Here is a 13,243-nt window from a genome sequence, read left to right as displayed (position 1 = left end):
CCCCGCCCTTACCTCAGCCATTCCCCCTGCTTGACCCATCGCTTCCTCCCGCCCTTCGCTCTTCACCCGCCGCCCTGGTCCTTTCAGACGCCGGCCTTTCAAGGGATGGAGCCCATGCCTGAGCCTTCTTTGCTCTTCCTGACTTCTGCTTTCCTTTTTTTCTTGTCCTGATTCTCCTCCTCCCCGTGCACGTCTGTCTTTCTTGTTTTTGGGTTGTGTTGTTGTTGTTTTTAATGCTCATTTCCCACTGTCTGTGATCCACTCCCTGGGAGATAGACACGAACCATTTCTGCAGTTGGTGATGTTTCCCGTTTTTAAAACTGCGCATTATGTGACATTTTCCACAATAGATCTTTCCTCACCAGGCACAAACCCGACGTTTTTTCGTTCTTGCTTCACGTCTTCAGAACTCGCTAAAACGGAGGATTCCAAAAATGCGGGATAATGAGGAGAAAACTCTGGGTTTGCGCTGGGTGAGGAAAAATCTACTGCGGGAAATGTCACATAATGCACAGTTTTAAAAGTGTCAACGCATGGAATTTTCACTACTGTGGAAATGGTCTGGCAAAGCGTGCAGCAGTCATTGGGATCCTCCATCAGGTTTTCCAAGCACAAGGGGAGGGTCCTCTTTTGGGTGGTGTGACTCAGTATTGAAATACTGGAGCATTGTCTCTTGGGAGTGCTTGTGACACCTCTTCCTAACCCTACGACAGTGGATCCCAACCTTTTATGGTGACCTTCTTGAAAAGAACAGAGCATACACAGATCCATGGAGCTGTTAAAAACCTGAAGGCCACTTTCAGATCAAGACCAGCCGGTCGGGAAATACTAACCTATAAAATGGGACAGCATGAATGAAAAGTGGTGTACCATGGAAGTTATTTGCCTGCAGTTTGACTGGTTGATTAAAAAAAAATCAGTGGCATAGTAAATCGGCTAATCTATAATTATGAACATACATAAATGTGTACAATGCTGATACAGAAGCCAAACCAATTATTTGATGCTGTTTTGTTGTCCATGCCACACATGGAAATGTTAAGGCTCTTGAAGAAGTGGCTGTTGTGATTGCCCCCTCCTCTCAGGAGACCCCAGATTAAATTTGCAAAAGGAGGGAACAAGCCTGAAGAAGAATGGGTGTTATGAATGGTGCCTCGGTTCAGATAATTTGCTGCAGGAAAAGAACTGGGATGTGTTTAGTCAGTAGGTTGTGCTTATGTTCTTTCCTCTCCCTCATTGATGGGTATAGTTAGAATGATGCAGATCTTTCCTTTTGTAAATTTGTGAGAGAGTCTCAATTGGTGTCTGAATTGTAGGATGGTGATTGTATCTCCTTAATGTAGTATTTCCTTAATCTGTGAAGCGTCTTCCCCAATTTATGTGGTACTGTTTGAAGTTTTTTCCATTGTATACTTCTCATTATTAGCTAACTCTCAGAACTAAAGAATTGCTCTATAATTAGTAAATTAGAATAATGCTTTCCTCCCACCCGCAGGAGCGCTTTAGATTCTTTATTGTAAAAACCTAGTGGGGAATCTCTGTTCCCCCTTGAAATAACTGCCAGTGTCTGACTTGGCATTGTTTTCCATTGGATGGTTGTGCTGGGGCTTTTATCATTTGCATCATTTCAGCGGTCAGCAGAGTTCAGTGCATTCTTTCATAATGAACAATTGTATAAAAATCTTGTTCTTAGTACTGTAATATAAAGCAGTGCAGTGATTATTTTTCTTCACATGATCCCTAGAATCCATATCCACAGCCGAGATTGTACATTTCAGAGTAATCAATGTACAGAACAGCAGCATGTAAGGGGCTTGAATATTTTTTTCTTTTCAACAATATGGCCAGGATCTGAAGGCTTTTATGAAAAAGGCTCCAGTGAGTTGTCATGTATACTGAGCATAACATCACTTGCCTGCAAAATAAGAGAGTGACTTGGGGACATTTTGTCCATCTGTGAGTCTGTAGGAGTTTGGATGTTCTGTTGATCCACCTGTGTATAGCTTCATGTTCAGAGGCAGTATGCATTTGAATGCTAGATGCTGATGGAAGGAGGAGGGATGTTGCCTTTATGAACTCCCTGAAAGCATCTTGGGGATCAGATCCTGTTAAATTATGTCTCCAAGATTATCTGGTTTGAAGAAAGCTGTTTTAAGTAGAATGGAATCTAGAAAATCTAGATTAGTAGCGGCTAGAAGAATGAAAAATTATCGTAACTGTACCAAGTAATATAAAAGGTTAGTCCCTTTTTTAGCAGTGTTTAAATTAAGTTAAGTTTAAGTTTAGCAGGCGGGAAGCTGCGGTGGCTCAAGTGGTTAAGACGCTGAACTGCAGGCTGTGGAAGGTCAGTAGTTCAGCAGTTCGAGACCCAGTTTCCACATGATGGAGTGAGTTCCCATCTCTAGTTCCAGCTCCTGCCAACCTAGCAGTTCGAAAGCAAGAAATTGCAAGTAGATAAATAGGGACCACTTCGGTGGGAAGGTAACAGCTTTCCGTGCGCCTTGGTGTTTAGTCATGCCAGCCACATGACCACGGAAACGTCTTCGGACAGCGCTGGCTCTTCGGCTTTGAACTGGAGATGAGCACCGCAACCCTAGAGTCGGATTCGACTGGCTTTCGAGCAAGGGAACCTTTACCTTTACCTTTAAGTTATATAGGTAAATGCAGTACTTAGTTTTGTTTACACTTAACTCTGCCAGATACTCGTATCTTGGTGTTTTAACCTTGAAAGTTTATACACTGCTATGTTAACAATGGGTGGTCAAACAAACTTATTTTAAGTTATTTGGCATCTTATTAGTTTTATTTACTTAATTGATTAAATGTTATTCAGGGCTTTTATGCCAAAGGTGGCTTACATAAAAATAATAAATTTGGGGAAAGTGCAGTACATCATAGCTATGCAGGAGCATCACACCCAGATTCTAACTCTTATTTTGTTTTTTATCCTGTTTCACTCTCTGGAATGCTTACAATTAGATGTCTCCTTTCTTTGTCCCCTGAGGTCTGCAAATCTTTTCACTGTCCAAGGCAGAGAGGGAGGAGCCACTTTATCAGCTGATGTTCCTAGTGTTGACTGTGCAATCCTAAACAGATCTACACAGATTAGGCCTATACAGTTCAAAGGGGCTTGCACCCAGGAGAGTGTGTTTAGGATTGCAGCCTTGATCAGTTGCCTGCAAATAACTGTTAAAGGAGAAGAGGCTATTAGTGGAATTGAGAAACATCAAAATTTTCATTCTCTTTTTCTGATCCCTGTGATGATGTCCATATGATCCCATTTCTCAGTCATTGTAGTGTGAAGAGATATACAGAAATAGGAGACTCTGCCTTGAGGATAATCAAGATATAGTAGTGAATGTCACTTGCCTCAAAAGATTGGGAAGTACAGTAAAATTAAATAAAGTGGTGGCTCATGACCCTTGCAAATGGGTTTCAAGGCTAGAAGAAAGGGAGTAGAACAAAATCCGTAGGGAGAAAAGGAGGCTTGATAGCCAATTTGGATTTGTCCCTTCATGATATGGCACCTTGTCCAATAGTGGTGTATATTTCTAAATACTAAAAGTGAAAAAACATAAACCTCTACAGTATGCCTTATGTTGCAGGAGGGGGAAGGAAGCATAGTTAGGTCCCATTCACACGGGGGGGATTTGAGCCGGGAGCGGGACGGTTCGGGGGCGGAGCAAATGGCTGCGATCACACCACAACATCTGGGAAGCGTAGTGCTTCCGTCCCCGAACTGGCCCATCCACGCGATAAACCACTTCAAGTTGGAACCACCTACCGAGGTGGTTCATCCCAATGGTGCGCCGCAAACTGGGAGTCTGATCGCCGGTGCGCCCCCGGCTCCTAGGCGAACTGCGCATGCTCCGACATGCGCAGTTCGGCTGGCTCGCCGTCCGATCTGTGTTTTCTCCCCGGCGTCTGATCGTGCCGGGGAGAAAGGTGGCGCGGCCAGGGGATCTGTGGGATCCCGCCACGCTGTTTGAACTTTGGCGCGGCTTTTAAAAGCCACGCTTTTTGGCGGTTTTTCCCCTGCCGTGTGGCAGGGACCTTACTTTTGCAAGTGAGTCCCAAGAACTGGAGCAAGTTTAGAATTTTATCTTGCTTTAAAAAGTTTGAGAACTGCTGTTCTTTGTGATAGGAATAGGGTACTACTTCTGTATGAAAGTCGAAACTAGCTGGTCGAGATTTGTTTATAATTTCTTCTCAATCAGAAACTTGATTTGAACTTGACAAGAAATAAAAATTATTGCTGACTTGTTTCTGATCTCTTCCTTTGTAGGAAACATATGAGAACATACCAGGCCCGTCTAAGATTACATTCCTTTTGCAAGCTGTCCGAAATACTACTGTTGCTGAAGAGGTATTTGTTTTTTGAAGAAAATCCTAAAAAATCATTAAGAAGAACTTACAAGGGAGAAGACAATGCCAGAGTTATAGAATAGTTTCATATTGCAGTGTAGTAATGAGAGGGGATGTATGGCTTGTATGCTATAGCAGTAGTCTTCAATGCTTTTCAGACCCAGGACCCAACTGTACCCCGAGTTCTTAAGCTTATATCATATATGTGTGCATTGTCCCAGTGCTGCTGGTGTGATCCATTTTATGTCAGGGTGTGACCCAGTTATGAAAGTTAATCCAACAGATGAGGATCAGTGACAGCACAGTTATTGGGGAACTGCTTCTAGAATACACACACTGGTTCCATTCACGTGTAATGTGAAACCGTGGCTTGGTGGTATGAGAATGAGGTTTAGATGTACATGCTCCTTCCTGCTTCTGCCTCAGGTCCTGCACTAACTTTTCTTCCTGCTTTTCTTCACTGATTTGCACCAAAACAATTAGTTGGCCTAGCCATACTGGGAAAACCATGGTGTGTGCACAAGGTTTCTGGTTCCGATTTATAAGCAAACCATAGTTTTCCCAGTTCACATGCAGTGGAAAACTATGACGTGCTGTGAAGAAGGGAGGAAAAGAATATGCAATACAAAAGGAAGTACCCAAGACTCATTCACATAATGCCAAACCATGGTTTTATTGCTTCTGAACCAAGCCATCATATTTTAGTGAGCTGCTTTGTTATAGGTTCTTCTGACAATTACCAAAATAGGTCTCTAAATTTGTGAAAAGTCAAAATACAGCATGGGATAAGAGTAAATATAAGAGTTGCTGATGGGAAGCACTCTAAAATAACCAATATGCACCTTTGATTCATGGTGCCTTGAAATAACCTTGTTGTCACATGTAAGAGCATTAAGAGATTTTTGCCAGCCAGACCTCCTTGTCTTTTGTTGATTGTGCATTAAGGCATAATTTTACCTGAGGAAATTACCAAATGTTGGTGAAGGGTAAGAAATTATGTCTTGTTCACTTCAGGTATTCTGTAAATGGTTATACATGTTGCTATATTTTGCAGAGTTCAAATCAGTTTTGTAGTGAACCTGTAATCACTTTGACACATGCATTGGTGAGGCTGTCATTTTTCATTTCTGTCAGACAGCAGCTGCTTCTGTTGCAAAGATGTGGCCATCCCTGTGTTCCTTGATAGTGTAGTCCCCCTTGCAGCACAGTGAAATGAGGGCTCCGTTGTCCTCACATTTCCTGTGTGTGGGATACTAGTCATCCATAACTTGGTTTCATTTAGCAGAACTGCATATTAGCCAGCTTTTCTCTCTATTACTTTAGTAAGTAATATTTAATTAAAAATTTAGCATGCAACCAATGTTAATTCAAACACCTCATTTTAATTCCCCTGGAAGCACCAAAAACTTAATTGTGCTTAGTCATAACAGAACCCTCTAGTTGGTATCTGATCATTCATATTGATGTAGTTATAAATGGTATATTTCCATTTATCCTTTTCAGATGATTAGAGAAGTCAATTTGTTCTAATCTGAAGCTTGCATTTTTAAGCTTAGATCATATGAACAAGTTCTGTGTATGCAAGATAGTCTCTGCTATGCAGTCCATTTCCTCTTCCAAAGGTTAATGTATAGCTCAACTGTACTCCTTCATCTTACTCTTTCAGATTAATGTGAGAAAAGTTAGAAACTGTTTACAAATGATGTTTCATCATTATACACAATCCTGAATTGCAAAAAAAAACCCCCTCTGCATTAATTCAGTGAAGCTCTTTAACAAATGATTCCAGGCTTACAGTTCTTCTACTGTACAGTCAGTTGACTTGAATAGTTCTTATACCAACTGTAGAGTGAAATAGTTGAGGTAAAATAGCAAGATGACTAAAGATGCCAAAAATAGGTGTGGCATAGTTAGCCCTTTGGCTCAACTGCTTGGTTTTTGTGCACAGCTATGTAGGAAAATAACATTACAAAGAACTGAAATGGGATATGTGTTTGGTTGCTGTGGAAGAGAATTCATTCTAACATCTGTCTTAATAGGCTAGACAAATGGCTGCTGTCCTTCTACGGAGACTTTTGTCAGCTTCTTTTGAAGAAGTTTATCCAACTCTACCCCCGGAGGTTCAGGCTGCCATCAAAAGTGAACTGCTCTTGATTATTCAAATGGAAACACAATCTAGTATGAGGAGAAAAATTTGTGACATTGTAGCTGAACTTGCCAGGAATCTAATAGGTAAAGTTTATTTGTATTGTACAAGAAGAGTTTGTCAAGAAGACTGACATTTTAAAAAGAGTAATTTTCAGTGATAAACTGAAGTACTGGTGCATTTAGCTTTCCTAAGAAAGCTGTCCTCAGTAGAATCATGGGTCACTGGCAAATAGAGAAATGGGGATGGAAGTGGCAAAGGGGATCACTTTCAGAACTATTCCACGGTGTGCTTGCCACTTCAGAGAACGACCTTTTCTATATACTAGGTAATTTTCTATTTCTAAAGAATGGGACACAAAATCAAACTTTTCTTTGAAGGTCTAGGACAGTATATTCACTTTATATCTTAAATCTGATACCTTTGTAGTCTGTGCTTAATGCCTCGCTCTGGTTCAGCTAACTTCCTTTTGAGCCTAAAGCACAACTAAGAGAAAAGAAAGTTAGTTGAAATATGCATTTACATTTTAGAGAAATTATATTTGTAGTGGTTGCCCAGATCTAGACGTATACTTCAGTCCAGATCTGTGGGTGCATTATATGGTGTCCATGGGTAGAATATCTTTACACAAATCCCTTTGCAAGGATAGAGTTACCTCATCTGAAATGAGGTAGCAGGTCTTTGCCCTGAGTTGATGTCTGTTTCTTTTTTTAAAATAGCTTTGCATTAGAATGAGAGTTTGTAACTGTTGCAGCTCCTAGTCCTTTACTATAACAAGCAATACTTGAGGTTTGTCCCACAGCAGACAGAGCCACTGAAGTACTGGTGCATTTAGTGCAACAGCTGCAGATTTTCTTAGTGTTGTGGAGTTTTTGAAAAGATTTCTGAAGGATATGGGAGGTTGCTGCCAGAAGGAAAACTTGCTTTTCTCCATCAGTCCACAGACCCCGCAAGGCATTTCTGCACAAATGCAGCAGTTTTTCCTTTTAAGACATTTTTTTCTGCTGTTACTTTTATCATGAAAAGATTGCTGTGGTCCTGTTTTGTTAAAGTACAGTAACTTGGTTTACATTTTAATTTAGCAAAGAATTATTTTAATGTTCAAAATCTGTCTCTTCTAGATGAGGATGGGAATAACCAGTGGCCAGAAGGTCTGAAGTTCTTGTTTGACTCAGTCAGCTCTCAGAATATGGGACTGCGTGAAGCTGCTCTACATATCTTCTGGTATACTGCCAAACAAGTGCCTCCTAAGTGCATTTGAGTAATTTATTTAGCAATAAAATATGGGTGTTTTATTTTTTTTAAAGTAATGGGATCTTCAGGATTGTCTCAAAACAGTGGCTTTCAAATTGGGTTCAAAAGGGAATCCTGTGTTCCACAGAGCTCTAGAAAGCTCATCTCAGGATCCTCGTTTTAAGAGAAGAATTATGATGGGCAAGCGGCCATAGGGGAGTGTTGCATATGTTCTAGGCTATGTTCTCATTCACCTGGGGCATGTACAGCAAGTCCTCATATTCACACCGGCCATTGATTCCTGCATGTGACAGAATCCTGTAACAGTGGTTCTGTGACTGACAAGTTGATGTAGAAAGAAAGCTTGAAAACTGTTATCTTAAATAATAGCACTTTGCAATGCCGTGTGAACGCATCATTTACATTTGTTTCACCTTTTTGTGATTGCTCAGCATGGAGATTATGAGATCTGAAAGATGCATAAATGTGCATGTTCTTTTCCTGCTCCTTAAGGAATTTTCCCGGTATTTTTGGAAATCAGCAGCAGCACTATTTAGAGGTCATCAAACGGATGTTGGTACAGTGTATGCAGGATCAGGAGAATCCAACGGTAATTTGGAACCTGTTTAATTTTGCTTAATGACATGGTCAGTTTGAGTTATAAAAAAAAATTGTCACAATCTTAGGTCCTTATATTCTTACTTTGAAAAACCAAATATCTGTTATGTAGAAGTGTTCCTCTTAGTTGAATGATACACATATGCAAGTTTCAAATAGTAAGAATGGGCTCCACAGTTGGGCTTTCAAATCTGGGGTGTGGTCTGTATAGAGTTTCTCAAAGAGCCTGGCTGTCCTTTCCAAACCGCATAAAATTAGGTAGGTTGAATACTCCTGTTGAAAGGCTTTCACATTGGAATTGTGTATGCGGTGGGGAAATAATTCTCGTCACAATGCCCCATTGCAGCCTGATGTGTGTATGGAAGGGGAGTGATCATATATTCGAATGTTACTGTTTTTAGTATTGGAACTGTGCTGGAATCTCTGCATGCTTGATGCTTGTTTGGGGGAGAAATACATAAATAAGAACCGTGTAATCCCACTTTAGGAAAAGTGTGAGAAACGTTATGTTAAGGTGACATATCTAATGTCTTCTTCTAGATCAGGACGCTGTCTGCTAGGGCTGCGGCTGCATTTGTTCTTGCTAACGATCAAAATCTACCACTTCTTAAACATTTTGCAGACTTGCTGCCTGGTATCTTGCAGGTAAGAACTCTTCCAGAAATAGATTTCAAGTACGTCACTTCCTCTAGTTTTAATGTCTGAACTGTTTGGAGTGTTGGTCCTGTAGAAATCTATATGAATTTTTTGAATGAGCATCAGTGGCTGTTGCTGGTAGTAATACACTTATTGACTCCTTTTTAAATATAACATTTTGCCTAGTCAAGAATATACAGTTAACTCATAATGTTCCAGTTCTTGTGCCGTTTGCTGGTAATCTTTATGGCAAAGAGACTTATGCAGTTATCACATTCTAAAGCTAGCAGTAGTAATTAAAAATTAAATGTAGATAAAGCCTTATAGACCTTATGGAAAATATATTAGTGTGCAGCACTACATTTATTTGGATGCTGTGTTAACTCTTAACTGTATATTCTGAAAAAACAGAGTATTGTAACACGATATTCTGCTTTCTTACTCTCAACTTAAATTATTAAATGCAAAACAAACCCAGCTCTACACAGGGCAATACACACATTATTATTATTCACTGTGGTTCATTGTTTTGTACTTGATATCTTGAGCTCTTTCTCTAGAGGGAGCTCTGTTTGCAAACCGCAGTTGTAGATAGCAATTGGGGGCTAACCATGACCATCCAAAATCTCCAGTGGACAGTGTGGTTAGGTCTGAAAACAGAGCAGGGGCTTTGTGTATGCTAGAGTAGAGGAGGGAAGGAACTTGCAGTTCTGCATGGTGTTCCCAGTTTCTTTTCCCCTTACATGAGACAGCTTTGGGAGGAAGGTGAGAAGCCTAAGGAAGAGGAATGGGCATAGGTGAGTGGGTGCCTCCTGAAATTATTATTAAGTAAAGCATAGGTTGCAGTTATTTTTGAGCATTTGAATTCTTCAGCCAGTGGGGTCTTTTTTGTCATAGGCCAGTTGTAAATGTCAGAAATACTAAACAGTGTTCATACAGTCGATTATGAATTTTGAGTGAGGTTATATATTCAAAGGTATCAATTGATATCTCTTACAGTCAGTAAATGAATCTTGTTATCAAAATGATGATTCAGTCCTGAAGTCCCTTGTAGAGATTGCAGACACAGTTCCAAAGTATTTACGTCCACACTTAGAAGCTACATTACAGCTAAGCTTGAAGGTAAGTTTGATCAGTTATTGTTATATTTTCTGCATTTCTCCCTGATACTCCAGGTGGATTACCCACTGTAAGCCAATAAAGTTATTAGGATGAGACATCTAGCAAACAATGTAACAGGATTAGAAAAAAGCATAAAGTGTGAGGCATGATATGTTAAACACCATAGAAAATGGTACTAGGTAAGTATCAAAAAGCTGTGAGAGTAGGGTAATACATGCAGCAAACAACTAATACATACTATTTGCAGTGGTATAGTTCACAGTCCTGTTCCTTTTACAAAAAGGCATCCCTGAAGTTAATAAATTTACTTCTCCCCCCCCCCAAGCCTGGGTTTTTGATTTGTTGGATAACTGATCTAGTCTTAATGTTCTAAACTACTTCTCTTGTTTCAGTTATGTGCAGACACTAGTCTCAGTAATATGCAACGTCAACTGGCCCTTGAAGTAATAGTTACATTATCTGAGACTGCGGCTGCTATGCTGAGAAAACATATCAACATTGTTGCACAAGCTAGTAAGTAAACTCTTGGATCATTTTAACTATAAAGTATACACAAATTAAAATGAAAGTTCTAGACATGTTTGGCAGAATTGTAAAATAACTAAAAGGTGGTGTACTTGATCCACTACTGTTCATGTGGAGCTATTTTTATAAGAGTAGTTTTGCTGATCAGCAAAGGGGAGGAAGATTAAATTGGAAAGGAGTGAGATTTATCAGTTAACCTCATTTGTACCCCACTTTTCTTCTCCTTGGGAACCCAAAGTAGCTTACAGCATCTTCTCCTTCTCTGTTTTATCCTCATGACACCATGAGGTTAGGCTAAGAGTTTGTGGCTGGCCCTAGGTCACCCTGCAAGCTACAATGGCAGAGTGGAGATTTGAACTTGGATTTCCCCAATCCTAGTCCAACACAGTGCCACGTTGGCTCTCAAACAGCTCAGTGGGATTTTATGTTCCGAAAAGAAAAAAGTGTGTATCCATTACTTTTGGATCAGGATAGGGAGCTGCACGCAGTTTCTCAAACTGCTGTACGGATGTCTGCTTCCGTGCCCAAACATCCCCATATGCATTTTTTAATTATTTCTTTATTAAATTTGCCATCTCTCCAGAGACCTGCTTTAGGCAGATTGCAAGGTAAAAACAAGCCATAAAGAACACTCAACAGCTTAAAATGACATAAAAATAAATGAATTCCCAGGAGGAGAAGCAGACCATGAAAGAGAATTTAAAAAGATGGAACCCTTACTTAAAAGCCTGGATAAGAAAAATGTTTGGCACCTAAATGAAAGTAAGCTTTAAGGGGGCAGACATTCTGAAGGCCAGGTGCCTCCACTGAGAGAGGCCCCATCTCTTGTTATACCTACTGAATAAAAAGAAAATCTTGTTGACTAAAGCAGTACATAAAGAATAAAGGAAAACATCTTGTTTGTCAGTGTGGATATGCTGAACAAGAAATATATGGGAGATCACTGGGATGCTTAAAGTGGACATTTCTAGTAGTGGAGGGCCCTAAAATATGTACTTGAAAGTATGGACTCTGTTTTGTATGGAAAAAAACGAACAAAGCCAGGAGTAGGGCTCTCTTTCTCTCTGATTTAAGTGTAGCAATTCAGGCGGTTTTTGAGTGCAGTGTTTTTTTACAAGGGCTATCACTCCATTGTGATGAGTTTTGATGTGGACTGTTAAATATCTTAAGTTAATGAGTGGTAAATTTAGATTTTCAAAAGCTTTGTATGGATTATGTGTTAAATATGATTAAAATGAATTTGTACCATTTTAAGCTGGACAGTCAAACACTCAGTTCTTTTCTGACTGCACTAAGTTTATAGTATCAAACAGTGACAATGTAACAGTTCCTGTTTTCTCAACCATGGTTATATTTGCAGTAAGTGTGGCCCTTCCTGAGAACAACCCCCATCCCACCCCCTATAAGTAATGGTTGAGGAGGTTCTATTCCACTGTATCTGAGTGTGTTTGCACACGAAAGCTTACATCGTGAATAAAACTTGTTGGTCTTAAAGGTGCCACTGGACCAATGTGGCTACCCCACCTGAATCTACCTAGTTTAATGCTAATTTTGGTGCAAATATAACAGTAACCAGTGCAGGGAAAGAAGGGGAAAATGTATGTGGAAGAGAGTGTAAAGTGCAGATTCACAAAGTATTCCTAATTAGGAGATTTTGTATGTTGATATAGAGAAATGGTTAATCTAGTCCAGATTTGGCTATTCGTTAGAATTGTACTGCTTCACTGATCTTTGTTTACCTGTTTAAAATATTTATATCCTGTCTTCTCAGAATCAAGGCAGTTTAAGTAATGATCTGTAGACAGCTAATAATTAGAAAGCAACTTAAAACATTGCTTTGTGAAAATCTTTTTAAGAATAAGGGTGGGTTTGAATCATTTAAATAAGTAGGTCAGAAAGGTTCTTAATTTTGGATTTCAAATAGATTTCTAAAATGAAAACTGAGGTCCTTTGGATTATGCAGCCTTTGGATTGTGGAAAATCTAGTAACGGGCTAATTGCTCCAGTTGTGTTTCTTTTGAGAACATCAGCTAATCTGTCATCTGTAAAAACCATGTGTATATATTAGCATTTAGGGCTATGGCTTTATGAGGATCCATCAGAATTGTTAAAGGGAAACTCATTACTTATTCAGAGCTCTGTAGCAACTTGTGGTGGGAGGGCCTAAGTCACATTGGGAGGGGGGCACATTTTAAGGCAAGTAAAATTTAAATATAGCTATTTCAATATTTAATTAAATAAAATTATTTACCAGTGCTTTTGCGCTCACTTGTTACAGCCCTGAATGCTGGGAGCAGGTTTACTTGGATAAAAGTAAACCATGGTTATATGGTTTTTCCTTCCATCGTTAAAAGTTTTCACATATCCCTTACTATTTTCTAACCATAGAACCAGGTTTGAGCCTAGTGGCACCTTTAAGACCAACAGTGTTTTATTCAAATTGTAAGCTTTCGTGTACAAAGCACACTTCTTCAGACATGAAAGCTTACATTTTGCATAAAACCTCATTGGTCTTAAAGGTGCCACTGGACTCAAACTTTGTTCTACTGCTTCAGACCAACACGGCTACCCCACCTGTATTTCTTAACAATGCTTTTG

The 13,243-nt window shown here is 39.7% G+C and overlaps 1 protein-coding gene across 1 annotated transcript in view; it reads left to right on the top strand.

Annotated features, from left to right (window-relative positions):
- IPO5 (importin 5) overlaps positions 1-13,243 on the top strand; it is a 40,948-nt gene that overhangs the window by 453 nt on the left and 27,252 nt on the right. The window contains exons 2-8 of the mRNA XM_015415114.1: positions 4,286-4,366; positions 6,405-6,597; positions 7,633-7,735; positions 8,258-8,354; positions 8,903-9,007; positions 9,998-10,120; positions 10,513-10,633. Of these exons, the coding sequence (XP_015270600.1) occupies positions 4,286-4,366; positions 6,405-6,597; positions 7,633-7,735; positions 8,258-8,354; positions 8,903-9,007; positions 9,998-10,120; positions 10,513-10,633 (823 nt within the window). The remainder of the gene's footprint in view (positions 1-4,285; positions 4,367-6,404; positions 6,598-7,632; positions 7,736-8,257; positions 8,355-8,902; positions 9,008-9,997; positions 10,121-10,512; positions 10,634-13,243) is intronic.

The sequence above is a fragment of the Gekko japonicus genome, unplaced genomic scaffold (assembly GCF_001447785.1).
Source record: "Gekko japonicus isolate JY-2015 unplaced genomic scaffold, Gekko_japonicus_V1.1 scaffold52, whole genome shotgun sequence".
Classification (NCBI taxonomy): Eukaryota; Metazoa; Chordata; class Lepidosauria; order Squamata; family Gekkonidae; genus Gekko; species Gekko japonicus.
The sequence above is the reverse complement of the archived record's forward strand: the minus strand, read 5'-3'. Positions and strand labels throughout refer to the sequence as shown.